Source organism: Notolepis coatsorum (genome assembly GCF_963971535.1).
Source record: "Notolepis coatsorum genome assembly, chromosome: 14".
NCBI lineage: Eukaryota > Metazoa > Chordata > Actinopteri > Aulopiformes > Paralepididae > Notolepis > Notolepis coatsorum.
The window spans coordinates 72,799,854-72,819,878 of record NC_140178.1 but is presented as its reverse complement, the minus strand read 5'-3'; the positions used below and the strand labels follow the sequence as shown (position 1 = coordinate 72,819,878).

The 20,025-nt window shown below is 46.1% G+C and overlaps 1 protein-coding gene across 1 annotated transcript in view; it reads right to left on the bottom strand.

The window, feature by feature from the left end:
- The window catches only part of srebf1 (sterol regulatory element binding transcription factor 1), a gene marked incomplete at its 3' end in the record, with an annotated part of 41,936 nt that overhangs the window by 15,374 nt on the left and 6,537 nt on the right, over positions 1 to 20,025 (bottom strand). Inside the window, exons 3-8 of the mRNA XM_084329147.1 lie at positions 14,650 to 14,822; positions 14,041 to 14,178; positions 12,540 to 12,758; positions 11,948 to 12,062; positions 10,858 to 11,012; positions 7,656 to 7,872 (exon numbers count right to left, since the gene is read on the bottom strand). Of these exons, the coding sequence (XP_084185273.1) occupies positions 7,656 to 7,872; positions 10,858 to 11,012; positions 11,948 to 12,062; positions 12,540 to 12,758; positions 14,041 to 14,178; positions 14,650 to 14,822 (1,017 nt within the window). The remainder of the gene's footprint in view (positions 1 to 7,655; positions 7,873 to 10,857; positions 11,013 to 11,947; positions 12,063 to 12,539; positions 12,759 to 14,040; positions 14,179 to 14,649; positions 14,823 to 20,025) is intronic.

The window sequence follows — 20,025 nt, the reverse complement described above, 5'->3', positions numbered from 1 at the left end:
GGGGGTAACTGGGTCGATATCCGCCACATCACTGGAGACATATCCGAGGGGCTTCGAGTTAAGTACTCCCTCAATCTCCGTGAGGACTGTCATTAGGACTTCTTCCGCCACAGTCTGGGCCCCAAGTACTGCGTACAGGGCTGTCTTTATGGAGCGCACTTCTCGTTCCCAAGTGCCACCGAAGTGGGGTGCGTTTGGGGGGTTGAATTGGAAATCAACCTGTGCTGGAGCGAGGTGGGTCTTAAGTTCTGGGCCCATAGCTTGGAAGCTCTCTCTCAGCTCTCTTTCGCCGCCTTTGAAGTTTGTCCCATGATCGGACAATAGGGTAGACGGTCTTCCTTTCCGTGATGTGAATCTACGGAAGGCCATAAGGAATGAGTCTGTGCTCATGGTCGGGAGAAGCTCGATGTGTATCGCTCTGGTGGTCATGCATTTGAATACAATACCCCACCGCTTCTCGGTTCCTCTTCCTTTCTTTATGTGCAGCGGGCCAAAGCAGTCCATACCCGTTGAGTGGAATGACTTGTCACCGATTCGGAGGCGACATGGAGGAAGGTCAGCCATCCTTGGTATGCTGGGCTGCGCGCGCCACTTGCGGCAGTCTAGACATGTTCGCTGGAAGCGTCGTACCGCCTCTCTTCCTTGTAGGATCCAGTAACGACGTCTGATTTCCGCGAAGACTCTTTCTGCTCCTGCGTGATGTACATCCTCATCGTATTTCTTTATAATCAGCTCTGTGACCTTGTGTCGGCTGTTCAATACGATCGGGTATTTAATGTCATCCGGTAGATTGGGGGCTCTGCGTAGGCGACCACCCACTCTGATGAGGGTATGAGCGTCGTTCTCGGGGGCCAGATGAATTAATCTGCTGTCGGATGGGACGGGCTTTCCTCCCTGTAGACAGGCCAATTCATCGGGGAACGAGTCTCTCTGGGCTCGCTGCAGTAGAAGCAATTCTGCTTCCTCGTAGTTAGCTGCTGACATATCAGCGGGGGACTTGCACTCCGGGTGGTACCGCAGGAATGTTCTTTGTTGTGCACTCTCTATGGACGTGCAATCGTCTATGTTAGGGTCGGTGGAGGCTACGGTGCTCAATCCACAGAACACAGACTTCTTATTTTCCACCTCCTCTGGACTTGCTTCCCTCGGGATAGGCATGGGCCACTGTCCTTCCGGGAGTCTTAGGAATGCGGGGCCGTCACTGTAGACATTGCGACGGGTGAGGTCATCCAGGGGCATCCCCCGGGTGATGACGTCAGCTGGGTTCTGTCTTGTATCAACGTAGCGCCACTCTGTTTCTCCGGTTAACTCTTCGGTTAAGTCTTGAATCTCGGTGACTCTGACTCCCACGAAGACTTTGTACTTGCATGAGTCCGATTTGATCCAGGCGAGTACCGTCGTGGAATCTGACCACAGGATTGTTCTAGACACCGGTATGGTGAGCTCACGTTGGATGAGCGTGGCTAGGTGCGCTCCGGCTAGGGCTGCGCAGAGCTCTAGACGTGGGATAGATTGTTGCTTGCGTGGGGCTATTCTCGAGCGGGCGAGGACAAATGCTGTGTAGATCTCTCCCCCCTTCTCTTGGGCCCGCAAGTAGGCTACTGATCCGTATGCGACCTCTGAGGCGTCACTGAAGACGTGTAAGTCCATTTTACATGTCTCTGGCCTCACCGTGGGTGGGAAGTAGCTTCGGCGCATATTAACGCCTGGGAGTGAGTGGAGCTCCATCTCCCACTCTCTCCAGGTGGATGCAAGGTGTGCGGGAATGGGGTCGTCCCAGCCCTGGTCCTTGTCCCACAATGCTCGTACAATCATTTTTGCCCTGGTGGTGTACGGTAGAATACATCCTAGCGGGTCATATTGTCGGGCGAGTGTTGTGTACACACTCCGTCTGGTGGTCGGCGCCGCCGCCGGCCTTCCCTGCTCCGTAGTCAGGGGCTTGTGTCTGTAGTGAAGCGAATCTGTTTTGAATCGCCACACCAATCCCAGGGTCATCTCCTGGGCTTCTCCCGGGATTGTAGCCATCCAGGTCTCGCTGCTGGCTGCCTTGTCCTCGGAGGAGAGGCTGCGCAGTACTTGCGGATCGCTGCTGGCCCACTGCCTGAGATCAAAGCCGCCTTTGATCAATGAGGCGCGGAGTTTAATCAGGAGAGCCTCGGCTTCTTCCTGGGTTGAAAGGCTTTGTAGACAGTTGTCTACGTAGAAGCTGTTCTTTACGCTGTGTCGGACCTCTTCGTCCGCTGCTGGGTCCTCTGCTACATGTTTCTGTAGTGCAAATGTAGCACAGCAGGGGCTGCACGTCGTTCCGAAGGGGAGGACTTCCCATTGGTAGATGGCTGGGTGCTCATCTCCTGGCTTCTCTCTCCATAGGAACCGTAACAGGGGCTTGTCCGCCTCTACTAATCTCACCTGCAGGAACATTCCTTTAATGTCCCCGCTGATGGCCACCTTTTCCTGGCGGAAGCGGAGTAGAACGCCGAGTAGGGAGGGGCCGAGTGTGGGACCGGGCAGTAACTCTTTATTCAGATTTTGGGATCCGATCTGGTAGCTGCAGTTAAATACTATGCGGTCTTTACCGTTGTGATGGACCTTGTGGTGAGGCACGTACCACGATTCAGTGGTCTGGTCAGCCTCTTTAATGTCCATCTTTGTGACGTGTCCCGCTGTGATGAGCTTCTCAATCTCAGCGCGGTATACACTCTCTTGGGCGGGGTTCTTGGCTAAGCGCCGCTCCGTGTTCAGCAGGTACCGTTCTGTGGCGTCTGTCTTGGCGTGGAAAGTAGGCATTCCTTCTCGCCGCAGGAGTGGCGTGGCGTATCTCAACACGCCGTTGACCGGGACTCTCTTGGTCCCTGTCTCGAGGAGGTGAATGGCGTAAATGTCATCTTTAGAGCGAGTGTCTTTCTTTCCGTTCTTAAAGGGCATTTGTTCCAAGGTCCATAGCCGCTCTACGTGTTGCAGGAGTGCGGTTTCTCCCTCTGTGACTCGGGAGTGGAGACATCTAGTGGCTGTACTTCAGTTGAGAGATTTGGCGAGCGGGCCTTGGAGAGTCCATCCCAAACGGGTCTCGACTGCTGCAGGACAGCCTCGGGGTCCGGTATGAACCCGGTCTATCGGGACAATGAGGTCTGCATGGTCGGAGCCTATCAACAGGGTCGGCATAGCATTGTCTATGAGCGGGATCGGTAACTTGCGCAGATGTGCATATTTCTCCATCAGCTTGGCGACGGGGTATGTGTACCGCGACAGTCCTATTTCTTGGCTGGTGAAAGCGTCTGTAATCTGGTACCGTCGCTCAGGCTGGCCGCTTGCTGCGATAGAGAATGAGACATTCTCGCCCTTTATCGTCTTCAAATCTCGTCTTATTGTCCGAATTGTCATTTGGGTTTCGCTTCCCCGCAGCCCTAGCTGGGCCGCAGCGGAGGCGAGCAGCAGGGTCTTCTCTGACCCGTCATCGAGGACGGCGTAAGTGTCCAGGACTTTATTCTGGTAGCTTAGTGTCACACTCACTACTTTTAGAAGTACTCGGGCTCCACTGCTGCTGGCGGGATCGATGTACATGACGCTCGCTTTGCTGCTGGATGGTGCGGGTGAAGGGCGCCGTCTGTTACTGTCGTGAAGTATGTCCAGATGGGCTCCATCGCACTTGGTGCACCTTTTCTTTAAGCGGCATTCGGCTGCCATGTGTGAGCGCACACAGCGAAAACAGCGCTTGTTGGACTTTATCCATTGACTTGCTTCCTCCGCGTTCAGCTTGGGGAAGGAGTCACATTGCGCTAGCCAGTGTTCTTTCTCACAGTAGGGGCACACTATCTTCCACTTCTCCGTTCTGGAGGGGGTACTGTGGCTCCTGCTGCTCGGTACTGACTCCGATTGGTGCATCACAGTCACCGATCTTCTTCCATCATTTAGTCGTCTGGTTCCTTCTCTGGAGCCAGGGGTGCTCCGTCCGAATGTATCTAGCCGTAGGCTGCTGACTTCTCTCGCCAGGAAGTCTGCTAGATCGAGGAGGTTCGGTTCGGGGCCATTCGGGTCTCGGTGGTCCCTCTGTCGCCTAAAACGCTCCTGTCGAGCGGGCGGCAGCTTCTCCAAGATCCTTTCCACATTTGAGTTGGCGTAAAGTTCATGCCTCCCCTTCTCTCTCTGCGCTCCCAACATCCCTACCAGGGACTGCACTCTGATGGACAGGTCGTCCAGTGCTCGATTGTCTATTGCTGGGGGTAAGCGGTCGATGTGTCGGATCTCCTGGATCACGTAATCCCATATGCGCCCATACCTCTGGTCCAATGCTACCAGCGCTGCTGTGTATGGGGTGGTGGAAGTCGCGTAGGCGAGCGCTATATTATGTGCGCGGGGTACCTTTAAGTGCTTCAGTAGGATGGCGTATTTATGGCGTTCATCCAATACATCCACCAACATGGTCTCCAGACACATGCGGAGTTCTGTATACTGGGCCCGGTTCTCTTGGGTGAAGTCGGGTACCATAGGCGGGCCAATGTATGACTCTGACTGTGGATACATCGGCGAGCGTTGGGGGAGAGGCCTCCTAGGCGAGTCTCCTCCCGCTCCTTGGTATGGGCTGGTACCGGCAGTGTACCATGGCCCGCTTGTCCAGGTGCTGTTCCTCGGTGCGGGTCGTGCGTCGTGCTCACCCGTGTATAGAGTCGGGGGTCTGTAGCGCAGCTCCGCGGGAGTATAGCCTGGGCTGTACCGGACCTCCTGGTCCGGTAGAGTACTGTGCTGTCGTCGGGCGTGGTTCTCCTCCTCTTCCTCTTCGTCTTCAGTTAGGTCATCCAGTGCTTGTAGTCTCTGGTTTAGCCTCTCCACAGGATATGCTGCTCCTTCCCGGTTGCTAGGTCTCGCTTGGACCGGTGGGGGGAGGTGGTCTGTGGGGGGTATAGACCTCGTCTGTTGGTCAAGTTCAGGGTTGTTTACTCGGCTAGGGGATGCCGCCCTGGAGGTGTGTCTAGACGAGTTCCTGGAGCCTCTGGCGGAGGGAGAGGGTGTTGTCCGTCTGATCAGCTGTTCTATTAGTTGCGCTTGCTGTCTGTCGCGCTCTGCGTCCCGTAGAGCACCAGCAGCTGCTCGCTGGCTGTCTGCTCGGTCTCGGGCCACATTCTCTTCTCTCTGAATGCGTCTTAGTCCTAGACGTATATGCTCTTCTTCGCTCCGCTGCTGGATCTGCAGTCGGTCGCGTTCAGCAGCGGCGTTCAGGCTGATGAGGAAGGCCTGCTGTAGGGTCCTCTCTGCCTCGCTGGGAGAAGGCGGTTGTATAGGGGAGCCTTCCCTCGGGGTACTCCTTGCGGAGCCTTGGAGCTCTATCTCCACGGTGCTCTCCCCGTCTTCTTCCGTGCCGAGTTCTCTCTCGGTAGCGTTGTATTCCTCCCGGGACTCATCGGGGACTACTTCTTCAGTACTGGCGGGGTGTGAAGTCATGTCTGGTTCCCACTGGTCCCCACCGTGAACTTGGTCAGTTACATTAGAGCCCGTAGGGGCCTCTATGGTCGGGGTAGTCTGGGCGTTGGGGTTAGACATACTTTTACTTTCTAGTTTTACCGCGTTTACTGTTAGTAGAAGACTAGGTTGTTGACTGACAGCGTAAGCCTCTAAGTACTGAGGGAGCCGTCGTTCGCGCTGCGGGCGTTGGTTAGGAGGATCGTTTCGTGGAGTGTTCATCATAGGCCATTTCAATATTAATAACACTATATTAATATTACACTAATTACCATCCGGCTCGAAGGACCAATTGTAACTGAGGGGTACAATTCCCTGACTGTATTACTAGATATGATACTTACTACCACTACCTTTGTACTTAATATTCGGCCACCCAGTACACGGCATAAATATATTATGATGAACACTGTCACGTAGATGAAACGGATCCAACACAAATGTACGAATTAGAAATAGGTCTTTATTTCTACACAGCGATGGTGTGTAGAGCAAGCACTTAATCAAATCAATCACATTTATGAATGGAATTAGTATGCACTTTTATGGCAAGAGTACTCGTCGGTATATCAATAGAGAATGTCCAATCTCTGAAGGCGCAGGTGGTACATATACGACCTGGAATAGTTTAAGGAATAACAGCAATGATACTTTAATGATTATATACTGGACACACTAGGGGGGGTTAATCCGGTTGCTTGTAAGCCGACAGGAGTAGGAGGGGGGGGGGGGGTAGAATCCGGCTGCCTCATCCGGCCAAGGGTATCCCAGGTGAACCCACTGTAGTGCCGTTCAATGCGCCGGCGATCCTTGGACCACAGATGAAAGCAGGTGGACTCTTTGTGGGCCGGCGTTCTCCGGTCCACGGAGGAGAGACGTGAAGCGACCTCGTCTTGCAGAGCGTCTCCTCACCTTGCGTCCTCTCCAGGGGGGGGGGTTCCAACACACGGCAGTGTCGGGGGTCTTTATCCATGGAATAATCAAAGTATACAAAGCATAATCCGTGCCTGGGAAGGCGGGCTGTCGTCGGCAGAATAATCCGGTATACAGGTCCACTCGCTCGTCGGCTCTGGGGCTCCTCGGGTGCAGCTTCACGTGGGTTCAACCACCCTGGATAAACAGCCAGTTCTCTGCCCGAAACGATGGGGTACTGACTACGGTAGTATTCTCACCGCACGAAGCACTATATATTAACAGACTATTATTAGCTTAATAGACTACGTCCAACTCGACGATATAGTGCCAAATATGACTATTCAAATATTAATATACACGATGTCTCAATACCGATGGTAGGCGAACTTGGCCTTACTCCCACACGTGGCGTCGCGGGGAGGCTTTACGTCTGTGACTCTATTGGAGGGTAAGAAACTGGACTGAAAAAGGAAGTCCTACTTTAGTAGCGCAGTATATATACGCACTATGAACAAATAGTCCCATTAGTGGTGCGGTAGCCAGATTCCTACGCGGAACTAGGACTTGTTCGTACATGTGGAGCGGTACGTTTGAACTGGGTCTGAGGGGTATGGCAGCCTGGCACCAAGGTCTCGACCAATAGTAGAATGGAGACTATTATGGGATGTTCAGTAGGCTAGAATGGATATTCAATGCATATTGTACAAGGAATATACAAGGGATATCAGGGAATATTAGAGAATATACAAATACAATTAAATATATATATATAATAAATATATATATTCGGTTTAATCTGGCCCTTCACAACAATAATAATAATAATAATAATAATAATAATAATAATAATAATAATAATAATAATAATAATAATAATAATAATAATAATAATAATAATAATAATAATAATAATAATAATATACTAATATATTGTTTATTGTTGAATGAAGGTTTGGATGAAATTCAAAACATAAAGCCTGCTAAACATCTTGATTGTTGTTGTCGAGGTGTCAAGTATAGTTTGAACTGGTCTTGCTTTTGAGCCGCCACTAGGGGCAGAGTGGCTGTGTTTGAGTGAATGAATGGCTGAATGAATGCATGAGTTAGTGTCGTTGCCGGTCATAGAGGTGCTTTGCATCTAACAAGCTTTTTTTGTGTATTTTGTGTATTTAGATTCCTACCCTGTTAGGTTGTCATATCTATTCAACAAATTCCATTGTGATCAAATTCCCATTAACACTTTCATCCCCCTCCCAGTATCCCTCCCACCGTGCCTCCCTACATACCAGCCATGTCCAGGCCTAGCATGGCCCTGCCTGCACCGTGGGCGCTGGTGGTGCTGCCGGTGGCAGTGCTGCTGCCCATGGTGCCACAGAGCAGGGCGGCCAGGGGGTTGAGGGAGAGGAAGAGGAGGGTGAAGGTACACAGTGCCATGCGGGAGCGATCCAACATGCCTCCAGCGCCACCGTCAGCCGCTGGCTCGTCCAGCATGCCCATTAACGGCTGGCAGATGGGGGGGGGGGGGGGGAAGAGAGAGAGAGAGAGAGAGAGAGAGAGAGAGAGAGAGAGAGAGAGAGAGAGAGAGAGAGAGAGAGAGAGAGAGAGATAAAGATGGGGTCACAAAGGTGATTTATGAAATACGAATATGATTTAATAAAGGGGCTTTCTCTTCCATCCTTTCAGCTGGAAGAAGCACTTTTAAGTAATGGAAGAGTTATGGCATTACAACAGATCTTTGCCCAAGAAAACCTTACCATTCCAGCTACTTAAAATCTGTTCTGTGCCCTTTAACTCATTCAGCGCCAGCCATTATCTCCATCCTTGTAGTCAATGGGCCATGCTTTAAAAGATAGGCATTTTCACTGTGCGTCACAATGTTTGCAGAGCTATATCTATATTCTATATTATAGCTATGGAGACAATACTATGGCTCATTTGACAGACACTATCTCTCGTCCAACATGTAAAAAATAGTAAATTTTCTCATGTATACATTTGTGTGTTATCCCGTGGTGAATATTGTATAGTTTCAGAGTGATCCTGGCTAATTCCTGGAAGCTGAGTTATGGAGCGCTATGTGCATTTTGCAAAAGTTGTTCGCGTTGCTTGGCTGGACACGATATTATTTCCAAATCAAAGGTATATAATAAGTATTATGTTTCAGCATGAAGGCATCAAAGGGGGGGAGGTCGTTTTGTGATGCTCTGATCGTCAGCAGCGGCATACGTTTTGAATACTACATACGTTGATCGTTGCGATCGATGTGAAATCATTGTAGGATAAAAGTAGGATTGATGTCATATAGTCCTTACCTTTGATAGGAGGTATTGCAAAAATAATATTCCAATTGTCTGATCACAATTTCCAGTATTGATGTCCATCGAGTCCCTGACATGAAATGGGACAACCTATGCATGAAGTGTGCTGGACGCGTTCCAAAGTGCTCGAATGAAGCCTTTCACTTGCCCGGGTACCATTTCTGCGCCCGGACCATATATAATGTAACACACAGTGTGAAATAAGGTTTCAAAGGGTGGGCGATACTGCCACCTAGCAGGATTCGGCCGGCATTGCAATCTCGGCGTCTCAGAATGAGTCCCAATGATACACCGAGGTCCGTGAGACTGTATAGAATAAAAGAAATCGAATAAAAGAAGGGGTTGGGTACCTTTCACATTTGAACCGATACCGGTACCAGTACCTGTGAATCGATACCGGTACCCAACGGAAACTTTTTTCTGTACTTTGGTCTCTAAAAAAGTAATCTACCTACCTCGGCTGTAAAAAAAAAATCCAAACTTCAAAAATGTATTATCATATAATACATAATAATATTATGTATTATATGATAATAAATTTTTGAAGTTTGAAGTTTGGATTTTTTTTTTATATTATTGCAGCGAGCGTTGTCTGCATCTAGCCTTGTAAAGTGTAACAACACTTGCGACTGTTTTCGGCTTGCCATTTCCCCGACTGCTTTGTTGTTGAATCAAGTAAAATCCTAGGTAAGCGTGTATTGTGCGTGTGAACGTTGACGTGAATGTGCGGCACACTTCATAGGTTTTGTTTTGCGGTAAACGAAACATTGATGTCGTCAAACTTAAATCTTATTTTATTTTTTATGTAAGTATAAAAAAAAAGAAAAAAATATATATAGATTTTTTTTTACAGTACCGAAATGTGGCACCGGCGGATCTCACGTGAACCGGTCAAATACCGACGTGATTCCATAAGAGCCTGGGTGACCACTGGGACACTGTCCACGGGTTCCTTGAGAAATCCTGATCTGGTATAATTCATATGCATATGTTAGTGGTAACTGATTGTGTCCGTCTGTGATTGAGATTGTCGATTGCTGCGAATAAAAAAATGTATTAAAAAAATGTATGGTGTGTTGTAAAAAGATAATAATAATTGAAATCCTGGCTTCCTCAATGCAACATCAGTAATATGGTAATTTATAATTATTATTATTGTGGGGCGGCTTTGGCTCAGGGGTAGAGCGGGTCGTCCAATGATCGAAGGGTTGGTGGTTCGAATCCCGCTCAAGCCCATGTCCATCCCATCGCCGTTGTGTCCTTGGGCAAGACACTTAACCTACTTGCCTCGTATGAATGTGTATGCATGTGAATGAATGTTGGTGGTGGTCGGAGGGGCCGTAGGCGATGATTATTCGCCACGCTTCCGTGAGTCTGCCTCAGGGCAGCTCTGGCTGCAATTGTAGCTTACCACCACCGGTATGACTGTGTATGAACGAATAATGGACTCTGTGAAGCTCTCTGGGTGTCATGAAGAGCGCTATATAAATACAAGCCATTATTATTATTATTATAACATGGTCATTTAAATGTATGCTACCATCATCAACACAACAACAGAACAACATTATTAACTATATAACCACATATTAACTTTTTTTTTGATCCACTTTTTCTCCCATTTTTCTATATATTTTCTCCCATCCCAATTTTCGTATCATCCAATTCAACCCTCCCCTGTCACGAACGCTGTTTCTTGCCTCCCACAACCCGGCTGCAATGTGGACTAAGTCATACATAGCACAAGTCCCCTCCGGTACCTGAGGTAACAGCAGTCGCATCTTTTCACCTGCGCAGCTCGATCTCTCAGTGTCGAGGAGTAACGCGTGGGAGGCTCACGCTGCCCCCGACACTTCCTGATTCTACTGCGCAGGCGCACCAACCGACCTGTAGGAGTCGCTGTCCACAACGCCCGATCCCCACCCATCAGTTTCCAACCCCCTAATACGGCCAATGTGTATTAGTATGAACGACCAGCCAAACTGAAAGCAATGTGGAGCGCTGGGCTCGAACAGGCAAGCCCAGCGTCTCCGCATTTGTGGCGAGCGCCTTGCCCACTACGCCACGTAGCCGCCCAACCACATATTAACTTATGCTAACTAAAGCACAGATATCAAGCATTACCGGGGAATATATTCAATGATGTTTGTCTGATCAAATGAGTTATTACTTTGGTGTCCTCCCCCATGGGGCTGTCGGGTTCCGAATCGCTGCCACAGGAGAAGGAGGTGGGAGAGCCCACGTCGGAGGCCGGGGGGGTCGGCAGCTCGCTCTTCACCTCTTCTTGGTTGTCGACCTCCATGGCAACCAGATCCTTGAGGGACTCTAAAGGAGAGAGGAGAGAGGGTGAGCAGAGGGAGGGGTGGGGGAAGAGAGACAAGAGGGTCAATCAGTGCTGCAATAGACATCTTCAGACTATACTTTCAGTCATTTTGAAGGTATGAAAGACCACTTTCTGCCTTGCCCTGAAACTAGAGTAGTTCTATGAATAGAGTAGTTCTATGTATAGAGCTCTTCACAAAAAGGTCAATGTGCTCTATTGCTTTTCAAGGAAATGACATTAGAAGCCACCCTTGAGTACTTGTGGAGGAGAGAGGAGAGGAGAGGAGAGAGGAGAGGGGAGGAGAGAGGAGAGATGAGAAGTGAAGATGAGGAGAGGAGAGAGGAGAGAGGAGAGGTGAAGATGAGGAGAGGAGAAGTGAAGATGAGGAGAGGAGAGAGTTGAGGTGAAGATGAGGAGATGAGAAGTGAAGATGAGGAGAGGAGAGAGGAGAGGTGAAGATGAGGAGAGGAGAAGTGAAGATGAGGAGAGGAGAGAGTTGAGGTGAAGATGAGGAGATGAGAAGTGAAGATGAGGAGAGGAGAGAGTTGAGGTGAAGATGAGGAGAGGAGAAGTGAAGATGAGGAGAGGAGAGAGGAGAGAGGAGAGGTGAAGATGATGAGAGGAGAAGTGAAGATGAGGAGAGGAGAGAGTTGAGGTGAAGATGAGGAGGAGAAGTGAAGATGATGAGAGGAGAGAGGAGAGGTGAAGATGAGGAGATGAGAAGTGAAGATGAGGAGAAGAGAGGAGAGAGGAGATGAGAAGTGAAGATGAGGAGAGGAGAGGAGAGAGGAGAGGAGAGGAGAGGAGAGGAGAGGAGAGGAGAGGAGAGGAGAGGAGAGGAGAGGAGAGGAGAGGAGAGGAGAGGAGAGGAGAGGAGAGGAGAGGAGAGGAGAGGAGAGGAGAGGAGAAAAGAGGTTAAGAGCAGGTGAGGACTCACTGTTTTTCTGGGCGGCCATTTTGAAAGCCATGTTCTCCTGCTTGAGTTTCTGGTGAGACTGCTGCAGGTAGCGGATGTAGTCGATGGCCTTCCTCAATACAGCCGACTTGTTGAGCTACCGAACACAGGAAGGTGTGGGACAACAACCCCAAACATCAATAATACAGCCAGAAATATCCAGCTTTTCCTCACACCATTGATTAACAGACCCAGTAAAAAGAACATTTTGATTAAAAAAACATTCACCCGTTTTGTTATATTGTTCTTTAAGAATCACTTCAGATAAATACCAAAAGGTTAAGATAAAGCATGGCAGTGTAACACAACTATTAATAATACCGGTGTACCATTGAGCGGATAAAAAGAAAAGCACTAGCATTGGCCTGACCCGAATAGTGTAAACATGTTTATGTTGACACTGACACTCTCTGTTTTAACCAAAAGATAAGTCTCATCTTTTTTTTTTTTTATAATTTTTTTTATTCTCAGTCACGAGCAAACGCAAACACAGCAGCGCTGCTACTCTCGGTTGTTCACACAACACAGTGCTGCTACTCTCGGTTGTTCACACAAGCAGTTTGTAAATCTCCACCTTGGCCTCGGAGCCGGCCACCAGGTCTTTGAGCTCGAGGATCTTGTCGTTGATGGAGGAGCGGTAGCGCTTCTCGATGGCATTGTGGGCCGTGCGCTTCTCCCCCTTGTGGGGCAGACCCACCGGCTTGCCGCTGATGGCGATGCGGTTGATGGGAATCTTCTCGCCGTCCATCATGACCGGCATTGCGGTCAGGATGGTGCCCCCACTCATCAGAGCCTGGGGGGGAGAGAGAGAGAGAGAGAGAGAGAGAGAGAGAGAGAGAGAGAGAGAGAGAGAGAGAGAGAGAGAGAGAGAGAGAGAGAGGAGAGAAATTATGTGTACAAGTACACAGAATATATGATGAAATACATAATAGCCAATAGCCAATCAGCAATACCCACTGAATCACGTGACTGAGTTGACCCCTACCTGCGTTGAGCTGTGGCACTAAAAGAGTACAACAGGCTCTAGAGAAACCATGACACTCCCCTGACTAAAAGTATAATGGAGCTCTATGGAGAAACCATGACACTCCCCTGACTAAAAGTATAATGGAGCTCTATGGAGAAACCATGACACTCCCCTGACTAAAAGTATAATGGAGCTCTATGGAGAAACCATGATACTCCCCTGACTAAAAGTATAATGGAGCTCTATGGAGAAACCATGACACTCCCCTGACTAAAAGTATAATGGAGCTCTATGGAGAAACCATGACACTCCCCTGACTAAAAGTATAATGGAGCTCTATGGAGAAACCATGACACTGCCCTGACTAAAAGTATAATGGAGCTCTATGGAGAAACCATGACACTCTCCTGACTAAAAGTATAATGGAGCTCTATGGAGAAACCATGACACTCCCCTGACTAAAAGTATAATGGAGCTCTATGGAGAAACCATGATACTCCCCTGACTAAAAGTATAATGGAGCTCTATGGAGAAATCATGACACTCCCCTGACTAAAAGTATAATGGAGCTCTATGGAGAAACCATGACACTCCCCTGACTAAAAGTATAATGGAGCTCTATGGAGAAACCATGACACTCCCCTGACTAAAAGTATAATGGAGCTCTATGGAGAAACCATGACACTCCCCTGACTAAAGTGGTTTAAAACGAAAATGGCTGGATGTCATTTAGCCAAACCAGCATGGCTGTGAGTGAGTCTTCCATCTATTACATATCTAGCTTTGAAACTTTGGCACAGAGTCTGACGAGAAACCCTTCTATACACACACTAAATATTTTCTAACCTATATATTTCACGAGCATCTCATCTTTAATATACGGCCAAAACAATGCCTAAAATAAGATATTATGTGAGATGTCACGGTTTACATATAGGGGTAAAATAGCCAATATCCAGAAGGTATAGACCTTTTTTAATGGACTTACGTTGCTAGGGAACAGCTTTGGTCCAGGTTTGTGTCCCGTTAGCTATTGGATTAGCAAACACTGAAACTGACAGGAAATTTACATGGGGGCGTCCCTAAAAATGGTATGCAGCGTACGTACCTGCAGCGAGGTGCTCTGCACAGAGGTGGTGGAGGACAGGGAGGTGGGCGAGGCCATTGTAGTGACTATACAGGGGTCATGGTTCAGAGTGGTCAGGAGCAGAGACTCTGCCTTAATAAACTGAGGCTGCAGCAACACCTGGAACACAAGAGAGGAACAAGGCATATCGGAAACAACACTTTGAAGCAACACAAGCTCTATACAATCAGAATTTCCACAAGGAGATAAAAATAAGAGCAAAATAAGAGCATAACATTTTCTATAAGGTGGACGCTTTATTCAAACCACCTGATTGCATAAAAAAAAATCTTAGCTTGAGTGGCGCCAGCGGATTCAGTGTGTATTGACCTATCTCAAGCCCTGCCCTCTTTTCTTGATCCTCCAATCACAACTGTTGCTCAGGGTTTGAGTCCATTCAACACTGAACCACTCCAGTGCCATCCAGTGAGCTACACAGGACTTCTAGAGCTTAAAGGTCATTGTATGAGGACAAAGGATAAAGAAAACCTTACTTTACTCAAAATAATTCCCATCGCTGTGCAAACCAACACGTACATTAGTGAGTTCATACAGGCATCTGATGCACACAAGTGATATGAAGCTACTCACAGGTACTTGCTGTATTTGCTGTACATGGGGGGCGATGGTCTGTATTGGTGGGCTGGCCGTGGTGGTCAGGAAGTGCGAGGTGGTGGTCAGCCCCTGGAGCTGGGTATGGATGGCCATTGGCTGAATGCTGGGGGGCGACCGCGTCAAACTGGGCACTGGTTGGCTGGAACCGACTTGATTGACAGAAGGGGGGGGGGGGGGGGGGTGCATTCAACAGTGAATCACTCAAACTTCAAAACACACATAAGTATAAAACACATTAACAGCCAGTACATAAAAGATGGAACAAATCGGTCCAACTATGATTCCATCATCAGTCACACTGCGGGTGATAACATTCTGCTGTGTTACCATCTCAGCGAAACGTTGGAGCATAGGCTGCAGTCAACCCTGGTCCAATAAGTAAACAAAACAGTTATTGAAGTTGGCATGCTGACACCACCATGTAACCAATGATATGACATTCAGTCTCAGCAGCTGGTCCTGGCAGAAGACCACTTTCATGCTCAAAGCCGTATCATTTGAGGAGCGCGGAAGTTGGGACTCAATAGGCAGATTGAAACTCACAAGTCTATGGTTCATGGACATTTAGAACTGGTTCCAATTTGTGTCCGTTTTTGGGGAAATCTATTCATGGTGGGTCTGTCTGATGTTGTGTCTGATGTTTTACCACCACAAATAGATCTATGTAGGGGAAACATTGAATTTATTGTATTAATTAAAACCTCACACCAATATATCAGTTCACAGCACAATGTGTATAAACTAAATAGATAAAACACACATTAAATTAATATTAATATCAATTAAGAATTTTACAGATCGCTGCAGCTAGAGTTCCACACACGCAGTCAATCAGTTTGTATCCCGTATTCACAAGATTAATTAAAAACACATCAATAAAGTGTTCTCAATTCCAATTTTACAGATTTATGCAGTTTGATTTCCATATTCAATGCATCGTGATGCTCGAATGCTTGTTAATATATTCAATATAATGCTCTTTTGTTGCAGTGGAAGCTCCTTTCAAACATTCGACAAATTGACCAAACCAAAAATAATCATGCAGAGCCATGTGTCTAATGTCAATGTGAAAACGGTGCTTGGTGACATGGTCAGAGTTCTGTGCTACATTGCTGACCCAGTCTGGGTTGGGGTCAGAGGGCATTTCCAGTCATCTATTAGTCAAGTATTCCAACGCATCAACATCGAGTAATATTACTGAAGAGAATGTAGATGAACATGTGTCTGGATGCCGTGTGACGTCAGTGGGCCCATGTCGCATGGCTGCAGCCCGAGAGAGTCCGACGTCTTTAACAGAAAAGGTAGAGCATTGTGTACAGAGTAACATTACCCACGTGGGTTCAGGAGAGGGATTCCTTCAACTTTAGTGTGACACAACAAAAGCAGTAGCCTATAGCGTTTCACAAGTCAAGTAAGTAGTGATACGATCACCTTTAGATTCTTATCTTCGATGACTGTGCCAGCAGGGTTGGGATCTATTGAGGTCAGTAGGTTTAGAGTGCTAAGGTGTGGCTACTGTTAGTTTACATCGTACAGTAACATACACACTCTCGCATTCTCCCCATCTTTCGTAACACAGGCATATAATAATTCCCAATCGGGTCTCTGACATCAAGGCCACAGTCATCCCTTCCCCTTAATTGACCGATATAAATCCCTGTCTCCTGAGCCGTTCAGCCATTGTGTAGTGTGATGTGTGCCAGTGTATGGTAGCCATTGAGCCTGCGTAGCCCAAGGTTGGGTGCTACCAGTGGTGGTGAAGGAGGCAATTTCCACCCTACCTTGTAAAGCGCTTTGAGTGTCTAGAAAAGCACTATATAAATGCAATTAATTAATTATTATTATATAGGGGCAGAGAGCACTGATGCTGTTCAGATGTACACAGTGTGTACCAGTGTTGTAGTACTCGAGTCCAGGAATCAGACTAGACTGATTTTCAGGACTCGTGACTCGACTTGAGCACTGATGACTCAGACTTTGACTCGAGCATTGACTGCATTCGGACTCGGACTTGTTAATTTATAAATACCGTTTTTTCTTCTTCTTGTAATAGGCCCTAATCATTTGGCATAAGATATTGATGGCTAGTGCATTTGTTTGGCTATTGTGTCACAAAGTAAATAAACTCCCTTTGAAATGGTGACCACTGCGTCATTTACGGTATGTTTAATGTAGAACTTTTGGTAACACTTGATAATAACACTGTTATAAGACATTTATAAGGTATTTGTAGATAATGAACTCATCATGAACAAACCATTTATATACATTCGTAAATTATTATTAAATCATTTATAACTATATTTGTATAGCATTTACAAATTATTTATACATTATTCATAACTCATTATCAACATTGTTTGTAGTTGATTTGTTCATCATTAAATCATGTTATTTAATGTGTAGTAACACATTTGTAGATGCTTTGAAAAATGGATATGAAAAACTACTATAACTCTATTTATTTGTTCATGTTCAACAAATGATTTGTAAAACATTCTTAAAAGATCTATAAATCATTTGCAGATGTTATTGTGTGCCCTAATCTAAAATGAAGACTATTCATCATTAACAAATGTCTAATACAGTTTGTTAATTATTTGTTCATTTGTTCATCACCTGTTACAAATGTTGTAGACAGCTTTCGGATCCACCGTTCTTAGTGACATCAAACAGTGACCCATTATGAACAATGTGGCTTTTACGAATACAGACACGAAGTAATTACCAGACTTGTCTTTTCATGTTTAACAAATGATTTGTTAGACATTCATAAAACATCTATAAATCATTTGCAGATGCTTTTGCGTGCCCTAATCTCAAGTGAAGACTATTCATCATTAACAAATGTCTAATACAGTTTGTTAATTATTTGTTCATTTGTTCATCACCTGTTACAAATGTTGTAGACAGCTTTCGGATCCACCGTTCTTAGTGACATCAAACAGTGACAGAATTAGGACTATAGATAAATGCAATTGTATTAACACAAACAAAGCAACAACCAATAAACATTGTTTATAATAAAAATAAAAAAAATAGTCTATTTTGACACGCCATATAAATGTAACCTGGGGGACACTAGGACCCAGGTGTATGTAGAGGGAGTCACGTGATACTTGAAAGTTCACATTTGTTCTCGTCCGTTTGGTGGAAGCTACATGTTATACATTTATTAGCAGAGCCACAGAATTCGTGCTGCCCCACGTTTTTAAGGTATGAGCACGAGCAGGCTAAGCACCTTTTTCGTTGGTAAATCTATTCCATAATTTCCGACCTACAACTTATAGTCCTATATTTTGTGTAGACGTACTTGATGTTGTTGCTAAAGGTCCAACCACATCAAGTACATCTACACAAAATATAAGACTATAAGTTTAAGGTCGGAAATGTAAATGTTATACAAATATAGTTATAAATGATTTAATAATCATTTACGAATGTATATAAATGGTTTGTTCATGATTAGTTAATTATCCACAAATACCTTATAAATGTCTTATAACTGAGTGTTATTATAAAGTGTTACCGACCTTTTTTTATTTGCTCTTTGACTGCCAGAGTGGAGTGGACTCAACCTTGATGACTTGGACTCGGACTAGGGTAATGGGGACTCGACTCCGACTCGAGATTTAGTGACTCGACTACAACACTGGTGTGTACTACGATGTGTGTGTGTGTGTGTATGAGAAAGCCTTAGACAAAGCCCCTTTCTTTCAGCCCAAGGACTCACCCATTCTCGAGCATCTATGCGATTAGGACTTTGACAGGCGATCAGCTGAGGTTGAGTGGAATCCCTTTCTATACACATAACTGAATTTGTTTATTGATGGAGCTTTGACAGCTACATGGGTACAGTCTATTGCTGTAAATGTAAATGGACCGTGGCAAAATCCCAGGGTGGAGAGGACTTGAATGTGCACAGGGATGGAATTTGTGCGTTTTGTTCCACGCTCCAATTTGGGTCCCAAATTGCAGTACAAATCAAGGAGAATGTGTCTCGGGTAGTGGACTCTACAGTATGTGCTCTCGGCAAATAGCCTGCCCTATCTCTGAAAACACGCTCTGCACAGAGCGCACCCTGTAACAAGTCTTCCGATAATGCAAGATAAACCATGCTACATTCATTTGGAAACACCGATTCCAAAATGCTATTTATAGGGTTTGACAATAATTGCACTCATGTCTCTATTTTACAATTAACTATAATGAATTATGAGTCATACCGAACACGTTGCTTATTCCGTCTGTTGCAGTTTTCCTATTCTACCGCTTGGTGCCATGTACGCACGGTTGGAGCTGTGTGTAGATATACGCACAATCTCAAGCACAAGTTCATATTGATAAATCCCACACGTTGCTTAGAAATTATCGTATGCACAGTTTATGCACATATCTGTGCGTACGCAGCATTGATAAATGAGGGCCTGGCCTCTATAGTACAACCTATAGTACAACCTGGCCCCTATCGTACAAACTGGCCTCTATACAACCTATAGTATACTATATGTAATTTAGGCCTCTGTGTACACAGGATGGAAAGAAATCCCAACCTGAGCATGACTTAAGAGCAAAATAGCCACAGTGTGAATATGGTCCATTGCCATCTAAGCTTCGACAGAACTTAGGGTAGTGATTGTTTGGGCAATGTAGATAGGCAATGCTCCCAGCAACAGGCAACAATGTGAGCCAAAGTATTCAAATGTGACCTGGCAACAAGTTGTTGTTCCTATGCAATGAAGGGAACAGCCCATCAGAGTAGTGTTAAAGGTTGTCCTCTGCAACACTGTCATTCTAGACCTCAGTTTCAATAAAGTTACAGTTCTGGAATCATTGCATCAACATGTTCAGGGTTAATGGCGTTTTACTTTCTACCACATAGGACTTGGTTTGGGGAAAAGCTGAAAAACTAATGAAGAATTGACCAGAAGTTGAATTTGCTGCAGGTGTGCATGCAGGTGTGCACGTGGAACAGGTTAAACTTATCACATCAAGGAAACTCGGGCAGGAAAACATCCGAACTTGTCTTTTGAAGAACATAGTTAGCATACAGTACATAACATAATTAACAATACTTTAAGTTTTATTTTATTTACCTATTGTATTCTTAAATCACTCTGATACACATTAAAAATGTGTATGAAATGTTCCAACTATGAAAGGCAGAGAGACACCTCACTCATTGGCAGCGTTTCCATGGTTATGTTGTCAATGGAAATACTGATGGTGAGTGGTCTTTGTGAATTTTTACAGTCGCTGGAAAGTTATGAAATACATGAACCCTTTCAGGTGTAAGTTGTTTTGAATGTTTTCTTATGAATGTTACCACTTTACCATGTTCATTTCTAAAAA